Consider the following 27,290-nt stretch of genomic DNA (forward strand, 5'->3'; position numbering starts at 1 on the left):
GAGGAAGGTCTTCAGTCGTGATCTAAAAGAGGGGAAGGAGAGGGCAAGGCGGAGGGATTGAGTCAGAGAGTTCCAAAGGAAAAGAGGGCTAAGACGTGGGTAAGGGTTTCATCAGCATGTAGAGCCAGTTAGGTGATGTGGTAGAGGTATAGAAAAGCAGTCTTGGTCAGAGACCAGATCTGAGGGAGAAAGGAGAGATAAGGATTGATCTGCACGTCAAGGTTGTGCAATGGTGCGGTGAATTTGACAGACAGGTTGGGGAGATTGAAGAGGTCAGAGTCAGAAGTGAAGAGAGGTTGATGGGAGCTGAGAAGGATGGCTACCATCTTATCTATGTTTAGTTGCAGGAAATTTCAGCTCATCCAGGCCCGATGTCTGTCAGGCAAGGAAACACAACATCAGTTGCCTTGAATGAAGAATGTAAGTAGAGACATAGATTTTGCGGATCCCTGCATAGATGTGGAAGCCAGCTCCATGTCTGGAGATGACATTGCCAAGAGAGAGCATGTAGACGAGGAAGAAGAGGGGCCAAGGATCCACAGGCTTGACTGCCTCTTCATTCCAACAGAAGATAACATTTGGTTGATTGCATAAAACCAGAGCGGTGGGAGAAATAGTAGAGGAGGAAGAGAAACAGAAATCTCAAAAACAGAACAATTGACGTGAGTTGCTTTCCTTAAAGCATGTCCACTGTGCATGGAACACCAAGGGAAGGACTGACCCAAGGTAAGTATCTATAATAATCCTTGCATTTGATATAGCGCTTTTCACGTCGGGAGGACGTCCCAAAGCGCTTCACAGAACACACTGTAAAGCGAATTGACCGTATATTTGTGGGCGAACGCGGCAGCCAATTGCGCACAGCAAATTCCCACAAACAGTCGTAGATTGAAAATGACCAATTTATTATTGTTTTTGGTTTTGGAGGGATTATTATTAGGTGTGTGGAGTAAGGAAACTTGCCCAAGGTTTCGCCCTCTGCCTGGAATTGAACTCAGGTCTCTCGCTTGCAAAGCGAGTGCTCTAACCACTGAGCTACAGGACTCCACAATTGATTATAATCTAATTGATTATAAACATACAAAAGAACACGGTAAATTTGTTCGCCAAATAGAAGCAGGGGCTTCGAGACTATGAAAACAATCTTCCTGAGGAGATTCAAAGGAAACGCCCACATTTCAGAATTAGGTTTTGTAGACTGAAAGCTGGTTTACTCAGAATCATAGAATCCCACAGCACAGAAGGAGACCATTCGGCCTATCGTGTCTGTGTCGGGTCTTTCAAGGAGCTATCTAGTTAAGCCCACTCCCTCGCTCTTTCCCCAGAGCCTTGCAAATTTTTTCTTTTCAAGTATATATTCATTTCCCTTTTCAAAGTTCTGGCTTTTCATTGCAAACACAGTAATCACAGTTCAGCTGCAATCTGTACCGGTGTGATATTGTATTGAAACTTTTCCATCATTCTGAGATGATTTGAATTAAACTTAATATAAACGGGCAATAATACTTCCTTTTGCTTGGGTGCTAAAGTCTAATTCTGTTCAATGTTCTTTCACATGTTATTTCCATTTTCATGCCTTGCATTAATCTCCTGTTCAAAGCCTTTGTTTCCTCCACGTATTATCCCACATTTGGGAGGGCAGACAAACAAGTTGCAGACTACTTCACACAAATCCCAGACTACGCTGTGGTTGCTAGAAGCTTACCTGGGGTAATGGTGCATTGGAGGCTGGAAGAGGGTTGGAAACCATGGGGCCAAATATATCAAGGTCGTCTTTCAGTGATGTACTTCCACTGGTATTGCCGTTAGCAACCGGCCCTTCAACGGGAGTATCTGAATGGAGGTAAAGAGGTGTAAGTGAATGTGCAATACAGAAACTGGTTTAGCCCAGGACATCAACTCAACTACATCACGTCAGTGGCGAGTACAGATCTATTATTTTTTGTCTTTATTTATTTATTTTAAATTAATTTTTTATTCAATTTAAACGTTAGAGAAAAATTATTTTGATTTATTTCATTTATCTTAAATGTTAGGGATTAGGATTAGCAGCCAGCCGGAAAATCCGCTTGTCAGACCGGATCTCCCCCCTCTTAGTCCGGAGGTTTAATGTACGAGGTGCCCACAAATCACTGTTACAAACAGTGATATGAGACTACAGAGGAGCTGAAACAAGCCATCAGTCACACATTTCACCTCCTCACTGACTCCATCCATGTTACGGAAGATGTGGCACTGAACATGGCGACAGATCATTATCTGCCATGAAAATGATGGCGCTCACTCACACCCATCCTCTGGACGTCTGAATACAGTTAAACACTTGTACTGAATACGATTAAGTACTTCTAAACACAATTGTCATCATTCTTTCACAGTGTTTCAGTTGTTGGTCTGTGTTGGGGGGGGGGGCGCTGGCAGGACTTTGTGGACACCTTGTACACAACAAAAACTCACAACGCAACTCATTTGAGAGCTCGCAACACATGCAATCATTTACACCACGGAGTTTACACACTGTACTGATTTTGTGCATGTGCCACCGCTTTGGAACAGGATCAAAGAAAGCGATTTTAACGAGTCGTTTCAAAGTTTGATGGGTTTGTCAGCCCAAGTACCTCAGCCATATTCCAAATTTAGTACATCTTAAACATCGAATCCAAATGAGTTACTTCGACAGACACAAGTGCATTAAAATCTAAACTGCATCACATTGCATTAAATCAGATATTGAAAGTAAAGACTTTATTTAGAGTAAGTTTGACTCCCAAGGCACGTCAGCTGGTAGTTTCTAGCAGAAGCTGGGAGTGAGGCAGCATCAATAATATTTGCAGGGGAGAAGCGTGGACAACAGTCATTCCAAATTTTATTTTACATAAGAGTTAAAATCATCTCAGCGAGAGCAGGGAATGGAATGCATTATTTCTGAAGATAAGATTTTGCTTCCGGGCTTGCTTTAATTCCAAAGGCCGATTTTTATATATAAAGACACACTAGCAAAGTTAACATTAGCATTCAGAGAGCTCTCCTGTCATACCGCAATAGGAGATACTTTTATAATACATTACTTCTTCATTACATGAACATGTCAATGCAGCAAAACAAGCCGTCGACACATTGGCAAACAAGGCGTTGAGCCGTCTCAAAGTGCTTCACAGAATATATTGTAAAGTGGATTGACTGTGTATTTTGTGGGCTTTCATCTTATCACTCATTATATAACCTTCAAAACCTTACTATAATCATGTCCTCAATTTCTCTGCTTTCCCTCACCTCTGCAACATTGCTAGTCTCCATCACTGTCTCTCCCCCAGATTGCTGAGACCCTCATTCATGCCTTCATAACCTCCTGGCTTGACTACTTGAATGCTCTCCTTGCCAAACACTGCAGCTCCTGTGCACCCAAGCACTAAACAATCCAGAACGCTGCAGACTGTGTCCTCTCACACCACGCTCCATAAGCCCGTCACCCCATTCCTTGTGGTCGGGGTAAGATGGAGCAGAGGTAGAGAGGGGTGAGGCCATGTAAAGAACAGAGTGCAAGGACAGGATCTCGATGAATCTGATCCACTGGGGGATGGGGAGACAAGCGAGAATGGGGATGACAGGCTCAAGTAGCCTGGCGCAAGAGAGGACATGAGCTGCAAAGTTCTGGATGATCTGTAGCTTGTGCAGTGAAGAGATCGGGAGTCCAGCAAACAGAGCATTGAAATAGTCTAGTAGTTTACGTGCAGATTGGACAGAACCACAATTTGGCTACCCTCAAGGATACATTCGGGGTCTGCTGCTAAAGATGCACCACTTGGCATACAGAATATGCTGTAAAGTGAATTGACCGTATATATGGGCAAAACGCGGCAGCCAATTGCGCACAGCAGTGTCCCACAAACAGTCGTGGATTGAAAAGACCAATTTATTATTGTTTTTTTGGAGGGATTATTATCAGGCTTGTGGAGTAAGGAAACTTGCCCAAGGTTTCGCCCTACATGGAATTAAACCCAGGTGTCTCGCTTGCAAGGCGAATGCTCTACCCACTGAGCTACAGGACTCCACCCTACTTGGCTTTGGCTACTAAACGTGGTAGTCATTTGCAAGGTACAAGAAAGGAGCAATGATTTTTTAGGGGTCAGCTGGAAACCCATCACAGTGCTTAAGAGTATCCAAACCAAACTGAGAATTCCATGTATTCCACCTACACATGAAAATTTCAGAGATAGATTGTTGCAATAGAATGACCAATAAATCACTTAACAACTGATGAACTATTATTCCATCAAATATTTAACACAATTCTAGCGACTTATAAATAACATTCTCTTTTTAAAAACAAGGTTTCAGGTATACCAAAATCTACGCTAACTAAGACATTAGAAGCGGGGAGACTTCTGTTATGTGTAAATGAACTGCTTTAATCCACAGGCACTTTGATGAATCACAAATTGCAGAATTGATGTACGAGAGATATCAGAGTTTCAGTCAAAACACTGCTACAGTGGATTGTGGACATTTGGTGAGATTTATGAACGGAAACCAGAGTACAACAAAGAAAAGAATTTAATGAACATCATTCTTCCATTTATCTGATTGATGCCTCCGTGAAGCAGAAAAGGGATACATGTTCAATGGTTTCTCATTGTCTTGTGTCTGCCAATAATTTTAATGGCTTTCAATTTTAATTTCCTCCATTTATCTTAATCTATCCATCTCCAACAGTTTCATTACTTCTCCAAACACGAGAACGCTTCTCTCACTCCAGATGTTCGTACAATCTTATTATTCAAAAAAAATGCAGTCGCTGAGTCTTTGGCCATTCCTCTTGTGTCTCTGCAATTGTAACTTGCAAAGATACTTGACTCATTAACACCATTTATCTTACTTAGAAAAAAGACTAGAGATTTTATTACTTGCCATCCCACAGAATTAGGCTTTTTTAAAAAAAACTTGAAACTAACTGATTCCTATGTTGCAGAACTGAATGCAATTATCAAAACTGCACAGTAAACAGAGGAACCAGTAAAGGGCTATGATTCTGGCTGTCTAAGTCTTCTGTAAATTACCCTCAGCGGTTCACCTACAGTCACTACACTTTACAATATATCCTGTGAGGGCTTTCAGGTGCTATATCAAATACAAGGATTATTTTAATATTATCCATTCATTTATACACCTCTATGAGGGCCTCTCTGAGTCATCTCTTTCAAGATTGAAGAGTCTTAGCTTGTCTACTCGTTGCTCTTTCATCTAACAATGCGGATCATCCTTGCTGCCTCGCTCTGCATTGCCTCAATGGCCTTTACACGTCCCTTGAGGAACACTGCAGTGAACAAATAGACTGTCCCATTTATCGACAACTACACAGGAACTGCACTTAATAGTAATTAAGTGTTTTGAGTTGTTTTGATATAAGATGGTTAAATACAAGGATTACACTTTCAATATCACAACTTCTGTCTGTAGCACTTTTGGGCATTCAAAGTAACAAAGCACGGCATCTTGACTCCTGTAGCTCAGTGGTTAGAGCACTCGCCTCGCAAGAAAGAAACATGGTTCGATTCCCAGCAGGGCGAAATATTGGGCAAGTTTCATTATTCCACACGCCTCTGTTTATCTAACAGTAAGTAGGAATCCAGTTGTAGTCGACTGGCGGATTGCTTTTCCAGGGGGCAATAATTCCTTCACAATAAATAAGAATAAATTGGTCACTTCAATCCACGACTGTTTGTGGGGACACTGCTGTGCACAATTGGCTGCCACATTTCGTCCACAAAATCTACAGTCAATTCACTTTACAATAAAATCTGTGAAGCGCTTTGGGAGGTCTCAAAGACGTGATAAGGCGCTATATCAAATGCAAGGATTATTATCTTCAATCAAACGCAGAATGGCCAAAATAGTTTATTTCTACACAACAACTTGTTATTATATAGTGCCCCTCACACAGGACAGCGTCCCAGAGCACTTGACCGTAACGGAGCACAATGCCGAGTTGGGGGGTGGTGACCAGAGACACAGTCGAAGAGGAAGGTCTTCAGGTGGGACCTGAAGATGGGGAAGGAGGGGGCAAGTCGGAGGGATATAAGGGGAGTGTTCCAGAGTTTTGGGGTATAGTGGTTAAAAGCGCGGCTACCAATGGTGGAACGGAGGGCACGAGGGACATGCAGGAGGCTGGAGCCAGTCAAGCGGAGGCAGCAGGTAGTGGGTTGGAGAGTAAGAGGTCGGATTTGAAAACGAGTGTGAAACAAGGCTTATAGGACATGGAATTCCTTACTAAAATGGCAGTAGAAACAACATCCATAAGAGCTCGCAAACCCATAATATCCTCATTAATAACTTGCATTTATATTTAGGATCTTTAAAGTAAACTAAACATCTCAACGCTGCACAAAGTATAATTGATGAGGAATGAAGTGAATGTTGAATAGGCAAATGAGGCAGCTAATCTGTGCCAGGGACGTGCTATAAACAATGAGATGAGTACACAATTAATTTAAATTAGGGGGTGTATTTTAAATTACAAGGGGAATATTAGCCAGGAGAATGACGTACATTACTTTGAAATAGAAACAGTAGGACTCCTTTGAATTAATAACAGAACAGCTTCTCACAAACTGCCATATAGTGAATGATCAAGTTTATTTGGGGGACTGTTGGCCAGGACACTGAGAGAAACTCTCTTTTCTTTTCGAATACAGTAAAACTCACATTAATCGTACCTATATGAATCGTATAATTGCCACGTCGCATGTGCACCCGAGTCCCATTCAGTTTCCTATCAAAACCATGTAAGATTTGTTTGCGCTACTCGTATTGCATAAACAAATCATCTCCTAACTCGTAACACCACTCCTCTATCCTCCATTTCTCCTGCATTTACCGTCAGCATTGAATTGTGCATGCGGAGTGTAGATTATCAATTAAATCGGATCTTATACGATTTATAGTTTGCCTGTAACTCAACTTCAATGTTATGATGCCGATTGATACGATTTATGTGAATTTTAACCATTGGCGGACGGGCTTTCTGCCACTTTGCCCCTACCTCTGAAACTCCATCCGGCAGTCCCTCTGCCTCACCCCTTCCCTTCCTCCTTCAACATGCATCTCAAGACCCTCCTCTTCGACCGTGCTTTCGTTCACCCTGCTTTGCTCCCTGCCCTCCACCCTCCCCAATCCTAATCCCCAGCTTGGGTCTGAAACTCTGATTGTCCAGCACTTGGGACGTCCTCCTGAAAGGCGCTACACAAACATAATTTTGTGTGTGTGTGTTGTGTGATAATCATGTGGAAATGTACAATAAAATGTTATATAGTACAGAATGTTATTTAAGGAAACAAGGCATCTAATCAGTGCCAGTAAACAAATGCAATTACAATTGAAGAACAAAAGGTAATTAGGCAAATATTTCAAAAGGGAAAATATAAAGGTATGGGAGAAGGACAGGGAAATGGGATTAAATTAACAGCTGTTTCAGGGACCGGTCATAGATATAATGGGCCAAATGGGTTCTCGTGCTGTGAAAATCTACGTTTGAAAGCTTTTGTTCCTAATTTCACTCCCATTAATAACAAGCAGAAGAATGTTTATTTTAAACATGCATTCTCAAACTGGAATTTGTGACGTGAAAGTCACTTCGCTTTTATAAAAAGTGTATCATAATTGCAAACAAAGAAAGGTTGAACTACTTTACTGGAGTGTTGTGAATTTTAAAAAGCAAAATAATGAATAATTTGACATCTGCTTAGAGCAGCAGCAGATCACAGTTTAGAAACAGTTGGGTTTTCTTTTTGCGATCTGTGACAACTTCAAAGCTGGAACTTGGTCTTTATAATAATAATAATCCTTGTATTATTATTATTATTATTATTAAGCGCTTTGAGATGTTGAGAAGACGTGAAAAGCGCTCTATCAAATGCAAGGATTATTATTATTATTTGATATAGAGTCTTATCACGTCACTGAGCTGTCTCAAAGCGCTTCACAGAATATATTGTAGAATCATAGATTCATAGAATCGTACAGCACAAAAAGAGGCCATTCGGCCCATCGAGTCTGTGTCGGCTCTTTGAAAAGAGCAATGCAATGTCAATCCCACTCCCCAGCCCTTTCCCCATTTCCTGCAAACCCGTCCTCCTCAAATACCCATCCAACGCGTTTTTAAAAGTAGTTATCGAATCGGCCTTGACCACCTTTCAGGCAATATGTTCTAGATTCGAACAACTCGCTGCATGAAAACATTTCTTCACACCTCCCCTCGGCTTCTTTTAGAGACCATTTTAAATCTGTGACCTCGAGTCACCGACACACCCACCAGTGGAAACAGTTTTTCCCTTTCTAATCTATCAAATCCCCTCATGATTTTGAAGACCTCTACTAGGTCTCCTCGTAACCTTCTCCGCTCCAATGAGAATAATCCTCAACTCTCTCGCCTTTCCTTATAACCAAGGTCCCTCATTCCTAGTACTATCCTCGTAAATCTCCTCTGCATCCTTTCCAATGCCTTAATGGCTTGACTGTGTATTTTGTGGGTGAAACACGGCAGCCAATTGCGCCAGCAGCGTCCCATAAACGGTCATGGATTAAGTGACTATTTTTTGGGTGAGAGAATATTATCCCCAGAAAGCGATCCGCCAATCAACTAACAACCGGGTTCCTACTTACTGCTAGGCAAACAGAGGCGTGTGGAGTAATGAAACTTGCCTAAGGTTTCACCCCGCCTGGGAATCAAATCCAGGTCCTCTCACTTGTGAGGTGAGCGCTCCAACCACTACGCTACTGGCAATCCCTCTTTGGCAGCATATCCAAAGTTAAACCATCTACATAAACATGAAACGAATGAGAAACCTATTTATCAATATCGCTCCATCCAAGTTATAAAATCAACACCTCAGCCTGTTTTGCTCCACACTCTCCTTCCATTCCAAGCCCCACACTTCTTCTGAAGATTATCAGTGGTTTGACGGGTGCCAGCAGTCCTCTGGGTCCTCACCATATGTAAGCAGATACAGTGCCGTTCGGTTACTCAACTGTGAAAAGCATCAGAGTCAAAGCCAATCTGATCTACAGATGAAGTTGCACACTCTGACATGATCAGGAATGGAATCGTTCTCCTCCCGAATCCAAGCTCACGCGGACAATGTAGTTTGGCCCACTGAGCCCCCAGCTGACAACAATTAAGACGGAGCACAGATTGACCGGGGATCTTACACCTATTTGGTTCAGTAACACCTTGTCATATAGAAATATCTCAGTTTCATAGGGAATCATTATATAGTTTAGTAATTGTCTGTAATAGTGCCCTCTCTCCCTGGAAGGAAGCACCCAGCTTATCCAATTGCCTGAAAGTATTAAGCATGGGTTTGAGAACCAAGGCTCAGCGACATCAGTGTTTGCGTTGGGGTAATAATAATAATAATCCTTGCATTTGATATAGCGCTTTACACGTCGGGAGGACGTCCCAAAGCGCTTCACAGAACACACTGTAAAGTGAATTGACTGTATATTTGTGGGCGAACGCGGCAGCCAATTACGCACAGCAATGTCCCACAAACAGTCGTAGATTGAAAATGACCAATTTATTATTGTTTTTGGTTTTGGAGGGATTATTATTAGGCTCTGTGTGGAGTAAGGAAACTTGCCCAAGGTTTCGCCCTCTGCCTGGAATTGAACTCAGGTCTCTCGCTTGCAAAGCGAGTGCTCTAACCACTGAGCTACAGGACTCCACGACTCAATTACAAGATGTAATTGTACTTTTGTTTTGTGGAATCTTCACTGACAGTACTGCAAGCAGCACAATAGTGATTAGGGTCCATTGGGAGGGTCGGTGAAGGATATTTGTGTTGAGTTCAACCTGCTAAAGCCATAGCCATTGAGAGCACTGTCTGGCAAGCTTCCTGTGGCTTGTCCAGTTAGGACCATCATATAAACTAGGGCTTTGGCATGCAGGGTGAATAGGAGCTGAATTGGAAGTGACCATTGGCCACTGCTCTGCCAGTCCAACTCCTGCCGACAAGAGAGATTAGCTGGTTTGTCATCAACAGTGCCCTGGAATACCTCGGACCTGCCTGGTCAGGAACTGGACTACCAAGATCGCCACAAACGAGTGATTCAATTCCGACTGCCAAACACGTCACCTTGGAGCCAGCTCAGCTCTAAGGAAACCCCTCTTACCTCCCACTAAGTAGGATAAGACCCACATTAGAAGGAAAAATGTGTCAGATTAGCTTCAGAAGAAGAGGGGAGGGGAGAAACGTGGAGGCAGAAAAAAACCTATTGCTGAAGTAGAAAAATAATTTGACAACTTGATTACTGTTGTATGGTATTGACCACTACAAATGACTTCCAACAACTAATGTCTAAATGTCTGGAAGGAAAACTCATCAGAACCCCATTTGTGATGCAATTTATGTTATTAACCATAAGACTTTGTAAATTTGCCTTGAAATCAGGCCATCCCGCAGCATTTGCACAATATAAATCCAGGATTTATTCAATGCAACTGGCATTGCTGAGTACATTTAAGCTCCTTGACTTAGAAATCAAATGGCTGTTCGACAAGAACGCATAGTAATGTAGACAAAAATCAAAGCAGGCTGATGTTTCAAGAGTTTTGCATTTCAAGTGACTATAAAAGGGAAAGACTTTTCTATGTTCCTTCACTATTGTCTTTCACATTTATATTAAAAGATTTAGCCACACAAAGTTCAGATCATCACAAAAAAGAGGAAGGTAATAACAATGCTAATAATAATCCTTGCATTTGATATTGCGCTTTTTACATCTTCTAGACATCTCAAAGCGCTTCACAGAATATACTGTGAAGTGAATTGACTGTATATTTGTGGGCGAAAGGCAGCAGCCAATTGCACACAGCAATCTCCCACTAACAGTCGTGGATTGAGTGACCAAATTTTTTTTTTTTAGGGATTATTATCCCTGGAACAGCGATCCGCCAATCGATTAACAACTGGGTTCCTACTTACTGCTTGGTAAACAGAGGCGTGTGGAGTAAGGAAACTTGCCCAACATTTCACCCTGCCAGGAATCAAACCCAGGTCTCTCACTTACGAGACAAGTGCTCTAACCACTGCGCTACAGGACTCCAAAACATTTTTTGGGAAGACAAACATCTTTTCACAGAAGATGTTTGGAATGTGGCTTTCTCCGCTACAAAGCTGTGTTGTGGCAGAGGCTACCAATTCTATTAAAAAGGAAATTAAATGGATAATAATAAAATTAATACTGGCTTTTGATGTAGCACCTTATCACGTCTTAATGATACAAATAAACAGTCAATTCACTTTACAGTATTTCCTGTGAAGCGCTTCAAATCGTCTCAGCAAAGTGATAAGGCGCTGTATCCAATGCAAGGATTATTATTATTAATATTTTGTAACAGAATATACAGCTTGTTTGTCTTTAACATCAGTGCAGTAACAGGCTTAAACAATGCAAAATCTGATCAGTATGAGATGAAGATTGATGCACCGAAGATTTTTTTTATTTTTGTGGAAGCCTTCAGGCAAGCATTGAAACGAATATTGAAATATTTCAAAAATTGGTGAAAGAAGTCTGCCATTTCCAGGCCTCACCGCAACTTATACACCAGTGTGTATCCTCATGCTGACAAACTGTATGTTCCTTTATCTGTACCAAGCTCCAATGTAGAAATGCACAACTGACAAAAAATATTTTTAGTTGGTGCCATGGTTCCACATGCAGTGTGACTGTGAACTGACAAGAAAGGTAATTAAGAATTGGCTACAGATACAGTGTAGGAATTTAGATAGGGATGAAGAGATAGAGCGAGAGAGAGAAAGAGTCGGAGAGAGACAATGATATAGAGAAAAAAAGAAAATCAGTGACAGATAGTAAATTGGATTCAGTGGAAAGAGAGCTCGATGTTTGGATTGTAGGTGTGTTAAGGGACATGGCATTAAAAAGCCTGACAAGATCTAAACTGTGGAACTGGCTTGGTGGGCTGAACAGTTCCCTCCTGTTCCTTTATTCCTATAAAAAAATCAAGAGAGAGAAAGCTGGAGAGAGAGAGAGTAAGGCTCTCACAGTACGGTGCTTTAGTGGCAGCACCGACAGTAATAATGTTTTTGGTTCGTACTGAAGCAAACTTGTACTTGTGTGATGATCCTATTCAGTTTCCATAACCACAATGCAACCAATCCCAATTGTCAGTGGGGAACAGTGTCACTGTTAGGTGAAGCTTTCCTTTACCTAAGAAACCATTCAATACATAATAATAATACTTTAATACATTATTATTATTTTTAATAATTCATGTGAGAATCCAGGTATTTCAGTGCAGCAGGAATCACTGTAAAGTTTGATCGCCTTTACAGCACCTTGGGATGTCTTCCCGACCTGAAAGTAGCTATAAAAATGTAATTTGTTGTTGTTGATCCCGTCAACACCAGACACACTTGTAGCTGGAGTCGCAGTGAAGCAGGAACACCACTTAATGTTTTAATTCCTTCTCTAATCCTGACTTGTCCCATAGAGATCAGCTTCCAACGCAGACCGCGACTCAAGCCTAGCACCCTGTAATGTGTATCCACCAACTGAGCCATTGGGACAGGGGTATCTTACGTCCCTTACCAAAAAAACGATAGTTGATTGCAGTGCAAACAGTTCTTGGCTTTGCCAGATGGAGGGGTACAAGTTTGCACCACCCTGAGTTCTTTCTGATTTGCAAGTTCATTCACTGTTCCATTGCTTTCCGTACAAATGGACTACTTTTCTAAGCAGTTTTTCGCTTTCTTTTAAAAAAAACACACAGATACACCATCTGTTCAAAAACATATCACGCACAGACTCCTCGCAGGCCAATTCCCAAACCTCTCAAGATAAATCAGTTCTTTCACGCTCAATATTTCATCCATCAGCTCACTAACTCTTAAGTTCTAGTGTTGGCAGTCTTACACAGCAAAGTTTCTTATCAAGAAAGACTTGCACTCACCTGCAGCAGTAAGAACTCACCGATAAATTAAACAAAACATGGACCCAGCCTTGAGTTGTGGGCTCTCGAGAGTAAATTAAATATATACCGTGCCCACAGCAACTGATCGCTCTCTTATTTCCGTAGGTTATCCAGGTGTAGGCTACGAGACTAATTTTCCACTCCACAGGACTGCCCTCAGCTAAGGTTTTAAAAATAGTATTTGTCTAGGGGTTAGGCGTGTTTTTTCTTCTCTCTCCTTGACTTATTTACACTATAAATATATCAGATCAGGAAATAGCTGAAGTCGGGAAACTGCTGAAGAAAACTTTTTACTCTGTTCCTGGGATTTCGTCCACAAAATACACAGAAAATATATTCCGTGAAGCGTTTTGAGACAACTCGACAACATTTTATCAATTGCAAGGATTATTACTATTATGTAAAGTTCAGTTAAAGTCTGCTGGACAAAAGGCTGGTGGAAATCTGGAACGCTCTCCTCAAAAGGTTGTGGATGCTGAATCCATTCGCATTTTTAAGCCCGAGGTGGACAGATTTGTTAGGTCAGGGTTATCAAGGGATATGGGGCAAAGGTGGGTAACTGGAGTCGAGGTACAGATCAGCCACGATCTGATAAAATGGCGGAACAGGCTCGAGGGCTGAATGGCCTACTCCTGTTCCTGTGTTCCTATGACACGGGACTCCTCATGCTTGTGTATAAGGACACAGCTCACTCGTGCCTGATCCAACTCTTATCTATAAGATGAAGCCAGTGTTTCATGGCTCGACATTGAATGGCATTTCGCCTCTGCTCTCTGGTTATCAACTTCTCCGAGCCCCCAGCAAATGGGAGCCGGGCAGGCGGGTGATGGACTGGGCGAGCAGCTGGCATGAGCTGGGCAGGTAAACATGAAGAAGCCAGACAACTGAGCATTTAGCAGACACCTCAATGGATCTGATATTAATCCTTAAAGTTGATATACATCTGGAGGATGCACTGTAAAGTGCAGTGACTGTGTTTCCTGGGTGTGCGCAATTGGGAGAGGACTTAGTAGGAGGCAGCTGAGCGAGAAATGGAGAAGCAGCTAAGCGCTCCGAGACCATACCCCGCCTGAGGGGCGCTATATAAACACAAGGTGTTGTTGGAGATGAGCAGTTAGGCAGAGGGCAGGTAAGCAGATATTCAGGAAGATAATGTGGTCCAGGTAATTGAGCTTGCAACAACAACAACAACAACAACAAGATTCCATTTATAGAGCGCCTTTCACGTCGGGAGGACGTCCCAAGGCGCTGTACAGTTGGGTCAGGACCCGAGCAGTGGGAAATGGTCAGGGTGAGGGGAGGGAAGGGAGGGAGCGAGGAGGGGTAGAGAGTCGAGAGGGGAGCTGAAGGCTCGGTCAAAGAGCCCGGCCTTGAAGGAAGAAAGGGAGGAGGCGGAGAAGGCACTGGGGGATAGAGTTCCAGAGCCGAGGGGCTGAGAGGCTGAAGGTCCGGCCACTGCTGGTAGGGCAGTTGGGGCGGGGGATGTGGAGCAGACCGGAGCCAGAGGAACGGAGGGTACGGGCAGGTAGGTAGGGGGATAGTAGGTCGGAGAGGTAGGGGGGAGCAAGGCCATGAATGGCCTTGCACTGTGGCACACACATCTCACGATGTGCTGAAGGGACCGTTTTATAAGACAAATGTCAATTGTGTACTTTGGCAAGATTTACTTTCTCATTTTATTTGCTGCATTGCTATTTCTTGCTGAGAAAATTTCAGAGAATTAACTTCCTAAGAAAAAAACTATTTCAATCTATCGCTATAGCTTCAATCAATTTTGCTGGCCGAGTGAAATTCATTTGTTTCCCCTGAAGGATTTGGTTAGATCTGCAGGTCTGATAGGATATTACAGAGAGGAATAAGGATATATATATACTTTAAAATGAAAGTTATATTAATGCATTTTGATGGGACCCATTATTCAGGAGAAAAGGCGAAGCGTTTAAAAATAAATTTGATTACATTTTCCAATTTCTATTTGAACAAAAACATAGTTTTAACTTTCCGCACCTGGATAGTTTTAAAGTAAAAACAGAAGCGAGTTTCATCAATTGACTGTAATTCTGAACTTCCTCTCCCACTGAATCCCTTTGGTAGTCTCTGTAGCACACACCAAGAGTTGAATCATAGAAACTACAGCAATGGAGGAAGCTGTCCACTCTATTGAGCCAGCGCCATAAAGTCCCATAACGTAGTAGTTTGTGCACTTGCCTTGCGAGCGAGAGGACCCGGGTTCGATTCCCAGGCGGGGCGGAACCTTAAGCAAATTTCTTTACTTAGGCAAATTTGCTTACTCCACATGCCCTCTGTTTACCCAGCAGTAAGTATGAACGCAGCTTTCAGTCAATATCGCTTTCACAAATGTGGTGGGCACTCAATCCACGACCGTTTGTGGGGCACTGCTGTGCGCAAGCGGCTGCTGGTTTTGCCCACAAAATATACAGTCAATTCACTTTATAATATATTCTGTGAAGTGCTTTGAGATGCCTCAACAATGTGATAAGGCACTATATCAAAAGCCAGCTCCTCTACTTTGGATTCTAGTCTACTGTTTTGATCTTTTCTCCTTCCATTCCACCATTCCCCTTCTCTGTTTACGCAATCTGTGACTTGATTCCTTTCTCCCCGCTTGAAAAACAGATCTTTTTTTGATCAATATCACAATTTCTCCCTTTTCCCTGCTCACAATTACACCCGGTAAATGCAAATTCAAGTTGTTGTTAAACACTTTGAATTGTTGATCCTATGTGAATAGTGCTCCACAAGTTCACGTTGTTGCAGTTATATACACTTCATTTAAATTCCACGCTCCTTCCCTGTATATTGCTTTTATATTGCTCCTCTTTAAATGCCTATCCATTTCCATTCTAAATATTGTTTTGGTCTCAGCATCAATAGCCACTTAAAGCAAAGCATTATTGTCTGATAACCTTGGAGGACCAATATCATCCCTGGAATCTATGGAGTGATTTAAAATGTATTGTTTTTAAGTATACATTATATATTAATAATTAATTTGAATTATACTCTTATTCAATCTGAATTGTTTGCAATTAAAAAAAATCTGAAATCCTCCCCCCCGCCACCTATATCTGTCTACACCTTAGTTGCAGGAAATTTAGATTTGAGTAAAAATGTCAACAACAACAACAACAAGATTCCATTTATAAAGCGCCTTTCACGTCAGGAGGACGTCCCAAGGCGCTGCACAGTTGGGTCATGACCCGAGCAGGGGGGAAATGGTCAGGGTGAGGGAGGGAAGGGAGGGAGCGAGGAGGGGGGAAATGGTCAGGGTGAGGGGAGGGAAGGGAGGGAACGAGGAGGGGGGAAATGGTCAGGGTGAGGGGAGGGAAGGGAGGGAGCGAGGAGGGGGAAGAGAGTCGAGAGGGGAGCTGAAGGCACGGTCAAAGAGAAAGGTCTTGAGTCCGGCCTTGAAGGAGGAAAGGGAGGAGGCGGCGAAGGCACTGGGGATGGAGTTCCAGAGCCTAGGGGCTGAGAGGCTGAAGGCCCGACCACCGATGGTAGGGCGGTTGGGGCGGGGACGTGGAGCAGACCAGAGCCAGAGGAACGGAGGGTACGGGCAGGTAGGTAGGGGGATAGTAGGTTGGAGAGGTAGGAGGGAGCGAGGCCGTGAATGGCCTTGTAGGTGAGGATGAGGATCTTGAAGTCAATCCTCTGGGGGACAGAGTATTGGTGTCACAGTAAGCCAATCTATGGATGCACCAACCATGAGTGAAGAGGAGGAACAAACAACAACAACAAGGATTGGCCATTTTATAGGAGGCGGCCTTGTCCACAAGATCGAATGAGGAAGAGGAACAACAAAAAAAGATGAAAGAGCGCTTCACGTCCGCAGGAAAATGGGAAAATCCACTCTTTTGCGAGGCTGTAAGCATTATGGAGAGTTTAATCAATGGTTGTAGATAGAGCAGTTTAATCGATATCTCAAACTCCCCTGAAGCCTGAAACTCCATCTCTCCTTTACCTGCAAGACCATTGTGTCTTACGCTTTAAAATCACAGAGAACTGTGGAAAACTCTTAATCAGGAAGCGAGTTCTTTTCAATAACTATGGAAAACTGGCTTCCAAATGAAGATTAAATTCAAGCATTTGACAACTCTGTGTCATCTTACATTTTAAATCAAAATGATCCCATGGGGTAAGAAGAGGTGGGACTTGGAGCCCCTGAAGGTGTAGGTTCCTGCTGCAGTTTTGGAAGAGTTGAGAGTTTATGAAGGCTGACAACAACAACATGAACAACATTAAATTTGTAAAGTGCCTTTCACGTCGGGAGGACGTCCCAAGGCGCTGGACAGACAGAGTTACGAGCTGAGGGTCGAGATGGGGGTGGGGGGGGACGGTGTGTGGAGGGCAGGGGGTGAAGCAGGGAGATCGAAAGCACGGTCGAAGAGGAGGATCTTGAGGTGGGTCTTGAAGGTGGCGAGGGAACGGATGAGATGGAGGGACTGCAGGATGGAGTTCCGGAGGGTGCGTGTAGAGTGGCGGAAGGCCCGTCCGCGATAGTAGGACATGCAAGGCGGGGGACGTGAAGCAGGCCAGAGGCCGCTGAGCAGAGGGAGCGAACAGGATGGTAGGGGATTAGGAGGTTGGAGAGGTAGGGAGGAGCAAGACCTTGGAGGGTTTTGAAGTTGGCGCAGAGAAGTAGAGTTGAGTGTCATCCGCATACATGTGGAAGTTGATCCCATGACTGCGGATTATGTCACCAAGAGGGAGCATATAGATATTAAAGGGGACGGGACCAAGGACAGAGCCCTGAGGAACAAGATGAATGTGTGTATGTGTGTTGTTTGTGGTGGGGGGGGGTTAGGGATCTATCCTCAGGCGACAAAAGCATGGTTAAGGAATTCAGCAAGAATGAGATGAGGTCAGGCGTAGTTGGGCAATGCTCTGAGGGTAAAAAGTGGTCTTGACAATGGACCAGATGTGGCTCAGGGTCAAGCAGACAGCTTGGGTTGTGCACACCTGGTTCAGCCTGAGCAAGTATCTAGGGACTTGAATCAATTAGCCAGATGTGCTAGCGAGAGCCAAGTCAGACAACTTTTGTCTTGATGTGCAGCTGCAGAAAGTTACGGCTCATCAGGATTTGAAGTCAGACATGTAGTCAGTCAGAACAGCGTCTGTCCTGGGATTGAGGGTAGTTATGAAAAGGTAGAGTTGGAGATCATCAACAAATGGATGAAAGCTTGTGCTAAGGAGAGGTATTTAGAGGAGGAATTGGGGAGGAACAAGAGCAAAACGCTGGGTACAGGATTGGTGATGGTACAGAATGAGAAGTCATAGAGGAGATGAAGTAATGGCTTTGGAATAATTAGGAATGGAATTAGGAAAGGATAGTGCCATGGAGTGAATAAGTATCACAGCAGCGTCCCAAAACGAGTCGTGGATTGAAGTGACCAATTTATTATTGTTTTTTTCTTGAGGGATTATAATCAGGTGTGTGGAGTAAGGAAACTTGCCCAAGGTTTCGCCCTGCCAAGAATCGAACCCAGGTCTCTCGCTTGCGAGGTGAGTGCTGTACCACTGTGCTACAGGACTTTTGACGTCCTGAATGGATCCAACATCCACAGCCTTTTGGGGGAAGAGAGTTCCAAATTTCAGAACCTGCTGCCCTCTGCGTATCTGAAGGCCAAACACTTTGAGACGTACTCCTGACATGCAAGATGTTATATCAAATGCAAGGATTATTGTTTACTTCCTCTTCCTCTATCCTGCACTTCTTTTGGACACACTATTAGGGAGCAGTTAAACAGCTACAGAGAAGCCATCATTTTACTTGTGGCCTTAATCAGCATCACAAGAGAGGATCTCCTTGGGCATCAATTCCTGACCTAAACTCCTTTTTCGAGGAGCTTAATACTGCTGCTGTGACACTGTCTGCCACTTAGCTACCTTGCCTATCCATTTATACCATATAAGAACCAACTGAAATTCAATAGGATAACACTGATCTTTCCCTCATTGGGTTCATGTCAGCAAATACAATTTGTGACATTTAAGAGCACCTGTTGCATCGTAGCAGATGGGTACATTTAGTCAAAAAAATACCTGTCTGAAGAGCTACAATGGGTGCCATTTACCTTCACTGGTGAAAACCGTACTGAGTCAAGGCATGAATAATTTAGGATCACTTTTCCTTAATGGCCTTTATAGGTTGTAAATCAAATGCAGCAGAACTGGCAGATTGTCGAGTTCCCTGTGGCGGCTGTTCACAGCAGAGAACCAGTTCCTACTTTTAACATAGTGGAGGACAAGGCAGCTCTGAGAGTAATGTTGGGATGGCTATGAAAAGACAAGCTCTCCGAGATCCCATCCAGTGTGAAGGGCACTACATAAATGCAAGTTGTTGTTGTTGAACTGACTGCCGTTTCGTCCACAAAATACACAGTCAATTCACTTAACAGTGTATTCTGTGAATCGCTTTGAGACGTCTCAAAGACGTGATAAGACACAATATCAAATTCAAGGATTATTATTATTTTGAACTGAGCAGTTCTTACAATCTGCTTGTTAGATGGTGTGAGTGCGTGAACTGCCCTCCACCTGTCAAAGCTCTCTGATCTGCACCATTTCCATTTAGGCAACATTACCAAACGGGAACCTGCGGTATTCTAGCTCGCTCTAAAGTGTAGTCGCTGTGTAATTTGTAGGCAAGCTCATGTTTTTATTATTATTATTTGCAATTCATCACACTTTTAAAATAGACTGGGTTTTAGTCAACGAATAAATGACGCGCATAAGAGGAAACTGCATATATAATTACAAAGCACTTAAGTGTGAAAAAATTGCATTTCTATAGAGCCTTTCACATTGGGAGGACGTCCTAAGGTGCTGGACAGTCGACGGTTTGCAGCATAGAAACAGACTATTTGGAACATAGCATTTGTGCAGATACACCTCCATCTTTAAACCCCACTTTAAGGCTTTAATGGCTAGACTATCCTACGCTGAACTAGGGTTGACATGAGGCATATTAGCTGTATACCTGTGGGCTCCCAGGCCTCTTGCCAATGCTGCACTGACCAGCCAAGCGCTATTGTGGGGACGCAGCACCTCCCATAGAGATGTAGCTCAAATCTGGAACTCTGGGGAGAGGAATGATTTAACCTACAGCCCAGAACTGCCTGGACCAGGATCATACTTTCAGGTACCATGTCACGAGTGCTTAGTGGTTCAAGCACTCACCTTGCAAGCGAGAGGGCCTGGGTTGGATTTCCAGCAGGGGCGATCCCACAATAGCACTTGGCTAGTCAGTGCAGCGTTGGCAAGAAGCCTGGGAGCCTACAGGTGTTCAGCTAATATTAGGCAAGTTTCCCTTCTCCACACGCCTCTGTTTATCTAGCAGTAAGTAGGAACCCGGTTGTTAGTTAATTGGTGGATCGCTTTCTGGGGGTAATAACTTCTTCAACAAGAACAAAAAAAATGATAATGTGGTCACTTCAATCCACGACTGTTTGTGAGACACTGCTGTGCACACAAAATAGACAGTCAATTCACTTTACGGTATATTCTGTGAAGAGCTTTGAGACGTCTCAACGACATATAAGGCGCTATAACAAATGCAAGGATTATTATTATTATTTGATCCAGCTTGAAGGATACTATATCAGTGCCAGTTGTTGATAAAAATTATAATCAAAAAGTGCTTAAGAAGGTTGTGCAGTGAAAGCTTGCGCAAGGGTCATTTAGGGCTAGAGGCTGGACTGCCTTACTTTAGTTATACTGTAGGAGAGGGAATAAGTTTAACCTTAGTCTTCACTTAAAGTACTCGAGTTATATGAACAAGCTGCAGGTTTGAGCATTCCCTGGTGAATTGCTTCAGTACAGAAATTCAGAATGAAGATGGCAGAATTTACAGGAAATTACTTGAAACACACTTTTGGCGACTGAAAGGAGCAGCCGATAATATCCTTTATAAATTGCTACCTCTCAGGATTTATTTTGAAGGAAAAGGGCACGCAGCTGGAGGTCCCAGAGAAACTATTTTGCTGATATAAAGAACATTTCAGAGAACGTACAGAATGGATACAGTGCATAGGAAGGAGTTAAATACACTATTGTTGATGGTGGGGAATTATATGGCTATATGGAACTTCAAAGTCGAGTCTTCATTTTTGAAGCACAACTACCTCAAGCTGCTTAAACCAGTTATCTCAGACCTTCATCAGAACCTTTGAAAAGGTCAGATTTATTTCTTCTTCCGTGCTTTTCATTGCGCATTCCTCATTTTCTTGGGAGGTGGGAATTGAATCAGGGTTTGATAGATTGCTGGTGTACAAGAGGAAAACTCCAGGGTCCAAAGACATTTAATAAATAGAACGCTCCCAAACTAAATTTCTGACACGAAATCATAAATAGGTTACATCACCAAATTATGTCAAAAGGCCAATACAAAGGAAGTTGGTGCAATTTCGCCCACAAAATATACAGTCAATTAACTTTACAGTATATTCTGTAGGAACTGCTTTGAGATATCACAACATGTGATAAGGTACTATATCAATTGCAAGGATGATTATTATTGTTTTTTGAAACTAGACTTTCCGCTAAGCACAGGTTCACAACCTCAAAGTCTCCAAATACCAAAGTCCTCCCGGGCTGACATTTCAAGCGTCCCATATATTTTAGCAGCGTGCAGCCTCTTGACATCAATATCTGGTAACCAAAGGCCATTAACATGCTCTCAAGAATCAGTTACATGTTTCCAGATTTGAGAAAAGCATTCTCTTTGAAGTGCAAAATACGAAAAAATATTAATGGTGAGTTCTAGATGTTGAAGAATATGCTTTTAATTTTAAACATGCGTTGTTTGGATCTAGTTTCCCTTTAATGAGTCTATTACTTATCTCTGGCGTTGGCAATGCTAATTGGGTGTCATTAATAATCCTTGCATTTGATTAATCATTCTGGATTAGTTGGTAGCATTCTCACCTCCAGGGCAGAAGGTTGTGGGTTAATGCCTTAATGCATTGGGACCAAAGCTCATTTGTGGAGTCTTGTAGCGTATTGGTTAGAGCACTCGCCTCTCAAGCGAGATGACCTGGGTTCGATTCCCAGGCAGGGCGAAACCTTAGGCAAGGTTCCTTACTTCACACGCCTATGTTTACTGAGCAGTAAGTAGGAAACCGGTTGTTAGTCGATTGGCGGATTTCTTTCCGGGGTTAATAACGTAATCCCTTCAAATAAAAATAATAATATGGTAACTCAATCCACGGCTGTTTGTATGACGCTACTGTGCACAATTCGCTGCTGCGTTTTGCCCACAGAATACACAGTCAATTCACTTTACAATATATTCTGTGAAGTTCTTTGAGACATCTCATCTATGTGATAAGGCGCTACATCAAATGCAAGGTTTATTATTAGTGTTTGACGAAGAAAGTAGTTTAGATAATAATAAGGATTGTTATTATTACAGTTTAGATAGAGCTCTGGAATATTTACCCACATTAAATAAAAAATCCATGTTTGCGACCTTTCTTTTCATCTGTTCAGTCACTTGAATGTGGGAAAACAAGAGCTTCAGTGGCACATGGTTGATGCACATCCTGTGTCAACAATCACCCATCTTACAATGAACAATATTTCACGCATCAAGACATGAAAGGATTAAAACAGATTGCAATTTAACCAAATTCAAAATTCAAATAATTTTGTTCCCAAAGGTATTTAAACCTATGCTAAGTGTCCACAAAATATATAGTTAATTCACTTTACAATAAATTCTGTGAAGCGCTGTGATAAGGCGCTATACCAAATGCAAGGATTATTATTATTATTAAACTACATTTGCCCAATGCAAAGATGGAAAATAAGTCAAATAGGTCATAAAACAGGCTGGGTCTTGCAAGTCAAGCTTATTCCTCTCCCCCCCTACACACACACTAGTATGTAGCCGCAGATGTATTATTTAAATGCAAGGATCACCATTCCTCTCTTCAGGGACCTGTTTTCATGCAACTGGAAGCTTGCCGTGTTCACAATGTAACGGTTAAACTCCAGCAATCTGGGTTCCTCTCAAATCTAGGTTCTTGTCAACCTGTGTCTAAACTATCTAGCATTAGGCAAGCAGTGTGCATCCCTTGGGAGGGAAGAGAGAGAGAGAAAGAGAGAAAAAAAATGCATACTCCATAAAGGATAAACAACGTATAGATATATGAAATGCTCAGCAGTTTGATTTGGAGGCTCTTAAGCCTGGTGATGGGTTTCTGCATGCATCAGGCGCCCGGGCGACCAAAATAAAAAGTGACCATTATAAAAACTTATTAGCCGGAGGGAAAAGAGATTCATCCATAGGCCCTGTGGAACGCAGTGGGAGCACCTCCATTAAAGATTCAGTGATAACTTGTGAGCAGCAGGCTCTGTTGCCATGGTGCCGATGAGGTGATGGAATGAAGGCAACATGGTCATTTCCTTGGCCTCTTTCATCTCCATTTATCACCTGTCTGGGACCAAACTTTCTCTCTCTCTCTCCCTCCCCCCCTCTCGCGTTCCCAAGCGCCAAATAAGCGAAATATAAGCATAATAACATTGTTCAATTTCAGCCTTGCCGTGCGCGGGATGATGATCCCTCCATCTCCCTGTGTGCAGGCAGACTGCTCGGGACTTTACTCGTGTGCTTAAAACCCATTCGTTAGCCTTGCTTGTGCCTCTCGAGGCTTTGAAGCGAGTACCGTTAATATAAAATAAAGTAGCACTCAAGTTTCATGCCACAATCTTCCTGCTCACCTGAGAAAAGAGAGGTTATTTATAACTGACAACAAGGGAAAGTTAGCCAGAATGCAGGCTTTTCAAACACTGATTTCAGGACAGGGAAAAAAAACATTTTTCCTCAAGGTGATAAGATTTCAACACAAATCCCCCCCAAAGTGCAATCAATCAGACTGGAATCTATCAAAATATTGATGAATTGTGACTCCATTTTCAACCAGTGCCAAGTATGACAAAAAGAAAAAAATGATATTCAAAAAAATTTCCTGCCACGCATTTCAAAGGCAAACCTTTCATTTCAGGGTATCCCAGAAAGTAACCTGAAGTCACAAATTATAGCCCTTTCCCCACAAAATATACAGTCAATTCAATTCACGAAATCTTGTAGCTCAGTGGTTAGAGCACTCGCCTTGCAAGCGAAGACCGAGGTTCTATTCCCGGCAGAGCAAAACGTTGGACAAGTTTCCTTACTCCACATGCCTCTGTTTACCTAGGAACCCGGTTGTTAGCCGATTGGCGGATCACTTTTATGGGGATAGTAATCCTTAAAAATACAATTTGGTCACTCAATCCACGACTGTTTGTGGGACACTGTTGTGCGCAATTGGCTCCCACATTTCGCCCATAAATATACCGTCAATTTACTTTACAGTATATTCTGCGAAGCGCTTTGAGACATCTGAATGACATAAGGCGCCATTTATTAAATGCAAGGATTATTACTATTATTATAATTGCTATAGCATCTTTCACGTCAGGGGGATGTCTTAAAGCGCTTCACATGATTTATTGTAAAGTATAGTGACTGTTGGGCTGAATGGCCTCCTCCTGCTTTCCTATACTCCAAAACAGACACCTCAAGCAATAACTCTCCCTTCACTCCTTTGGATTGCAGTAAAAATAAGTCTTATCTTCATAAATCATATAATTTCCTAGGTCATTCACCCCAGGCCCATTCAGTTTCCTAATAAAAAACACTTAGATTTCTTTACACTAGTCAGATTTTATATGATCTCCTAATTGATAATGCTGCTACGAACTTACTGGTTGCATGGAAACGCGGCAAATGAAGTTCTGACCAGTCGATGCATGGGCACTTAGCGGCTGCATTAAAGTATACACTCGCAGTGTTCCTTTTGAAACAAACACGGGAAATGAAGTCCTGAACCATCGCCACACGCACATTTACCAGCTGCATTCAATTACACATGCACAGAGTAGATTCACGCCTATTTGTGGGACGCTGCTGTGCGCAATTGGCTGCTGGGTTTCGCCCGCGAAACATACAGTCAATTCACTTTACAGTATATTCTGTGAAGGGCTTTGAGTCATCTCGAACACGTGATAAGGCTCCATATCAAATGCAAGGATTATTATTATTATTGATCAAAATGGATTTTATACGACTTACGTAAGTTTGCCTGTAACTCATACTTCGCTTAATCATAGTAAATGTTATGATGTTAAACGTCAACATTTAATTGTTATTAAATGTTCCTGAACGATACAGCTTAACGCAAGATTTACTGCCCCCAACCTTTGGAACTCATTCCACAGACGCTTCATCTTGCCAACTCCCTTGCCTCCTTCAAGGCCTGTCTCAAGACCCCTCCTCTTCGACCGCACCTTCGGGCGAACCTTTGGGACGTCCTCCCGACGTGAAAGGCACTACACAAATTTAAGTTTTGTTGTTTACCATAACACATGTTATAAACCACACCAACATCAGGCACATTGCGACGCCCTTTGTGGGTCGACTATGCATCCAGGTTTCCCAGAAAGAACATTTGTTATGAAATGCTGCATTGCCAACATGTGCATTCTTCATTGGAACACTTCACTTGCCTCGTATTACAACCGGGATCTGACAACCCTCACTTGCTTCAAGCGACACCCTTGCTTTCATCCAGAAAAAAAAGTGACCTACTTTGATATATTTCATTCTTAAAAAATAAACAAGAGGAAAATATATAATAGCTCCATTTGGACTGCAATCCACCACCCTTCTGCACACGTGCATTATTGAATTGGGCTACATTTTAAAATCCCTGTTTTGGTGTCACACTGAGATCCATTTAGTTCACATTTTTGTTACCTTAAAGTGCATGAGCTCGATGTAAACTCAAGTCTTCAAACAGATGGTGGTGGCAGAGCATATGGTTGGACTGCTTTGTTTATTGCGATTGCTGTATACTGGAGGGTAATGGACCAGACACTCTTTGCAGCTGAGTGAGCAATGGTTTGGGCTGTCGAGTAGTGGACCTTCTGTAAGGGATCAGCATCTCATGCACAGAGAGCAAGGGAAAAAATATCTTTGACAAATCTTAACTATGATTTTTTTTGCCCTTAAAGACAACAGTCACAGCACAATTAAACATTTCGGTATCACAACATCTTGTCAGAGTTCAGAAACAGGCCATTCAACCCAACAGAATCTGCACTGCAAGCCGTCAGAAATGGTGTTCTCTCCTTCCTTCCCCCCATGAATCTCAATCTGATCTAATTTGTGGAGTCCTGTAGGGTAGTGGTTATAGAGAATTCGCCTCGCAAGCGAGAGGATCTGGGTTCGATTCCCGGATGGGGCGAAATCTTAGGCAAGTTTCCTTACGCCACATGCCTCTGTTTACACAGCAGTAAGTAGGAACCTGGTTATTAGTTGAATGGTGGATCACTTTCCGGGGCTAATAATCCCTCCACCCCCCAAAAAAATGCAATCACTCAATCCATGACTCTTTGTAGGACATTGCTCTGCGCCAATTGGGTGCCACATTTCGCCCACAAAATACACAGTCACCACACTTTACAGTATATTCTGTGAAGCGATTTGAGACATCTCAATAACGTGATAAGGCGCTACATCAAATGCAAGGATTATAATTATTATTATTTTTTATCTATGGATTCTGCTTCCACTGTATTTTGCAGCAGGGAAATCCACATTCTGACCATCACTTGTTGAAAGAATTTTTCTTCTTCTAAGCTGCCCTTTATTTCTTTTTGTGATCATCTTAAATTTGTGTCTCGCTATTGAATCACTGACCAGTGGAAATCACATGTTCCTATTTAGCTATCGTAACCCTTTATATTCCTGAAGGCCTTTTCAGAACAACAACTTGCATAAGCATATAGTGCCCACTACACAGAATGGCATCTAGGAGCGTATCTTCATAACTGAAAACCCTCATCTTTGGTGACATCCTAGTGAATTTCATTGCACCTCTCTACAGTATCTATGGCCATGTCCCCCCCTGGTAATCCCATGGCACTATTCAAAAAGTGAAGCAAATTACTCCTGGTGTCCTGGCTAATAATCCTCCAGATAAAACTGGTCTCAATTTCATGGCCGTTTGTGGGACATTGTTATGGGCAAACTGGCTACCACATTCACCTGTAAGATACATAGTTACTACACTCTACAAAAATCCCATGAAGCACTTTGAGGTGTCCTCCAGACGTGGATGGTGCTATAATTAAACGAAACGATCATCATTAGCATTCATTTATGTTCTTGTATACCCTCAATTTAGGAAGGAGTAACCCTAACAGGAATGGTGGTCCTAGCTGGACAAACAGCAGG

At 42.6% G+C, this 27,290-nt stretch overlaps 1 protein-coding gene across 4 annotated transcripts in view; it reads right to left on the bottom strand.

Annotated features, from left to right (window-relative positions):
* smap1 (small ArfGAP 1) overlaps positions 1 to 27,290 on the bottom strand; it is a 186,022-nt gene that overhangs the window by 24,971 nt on the left and 133,761 nt on the right. For all 4 annotated transcript variants that reach the window (XM_042333744.1, XM_042333743.1, XM_042333742.1 and 1 more), the window contains exon 8: positions 1,706 to 1,833. In XM_042333744.1, the coding sequence (XP_042189678.1) occupies positions 1,706 to 1,833 (128 nt within the window). The remainder of the gene's footprint in view (positions 1 to 1,705; positions 1,834 to 27,290) is intronic.

Source organism: Callorhinchus milii, unplaced genomic scaffold (genome assembly GCF_018977255.1).
Source record: "Callorhinchus milii isolate IMCB2004 unplaced genomic scaffold, IMCB_Cmil_1.0 Scaffold3, whole genome shotgun sequence".
Lineage (NCBI taxonomy): Eukaryota > Metazoa > Chordata > Chondrichthyes > Chimaeriformes > Callorhinchidae > Callorhinchus > Callorhinchus milii.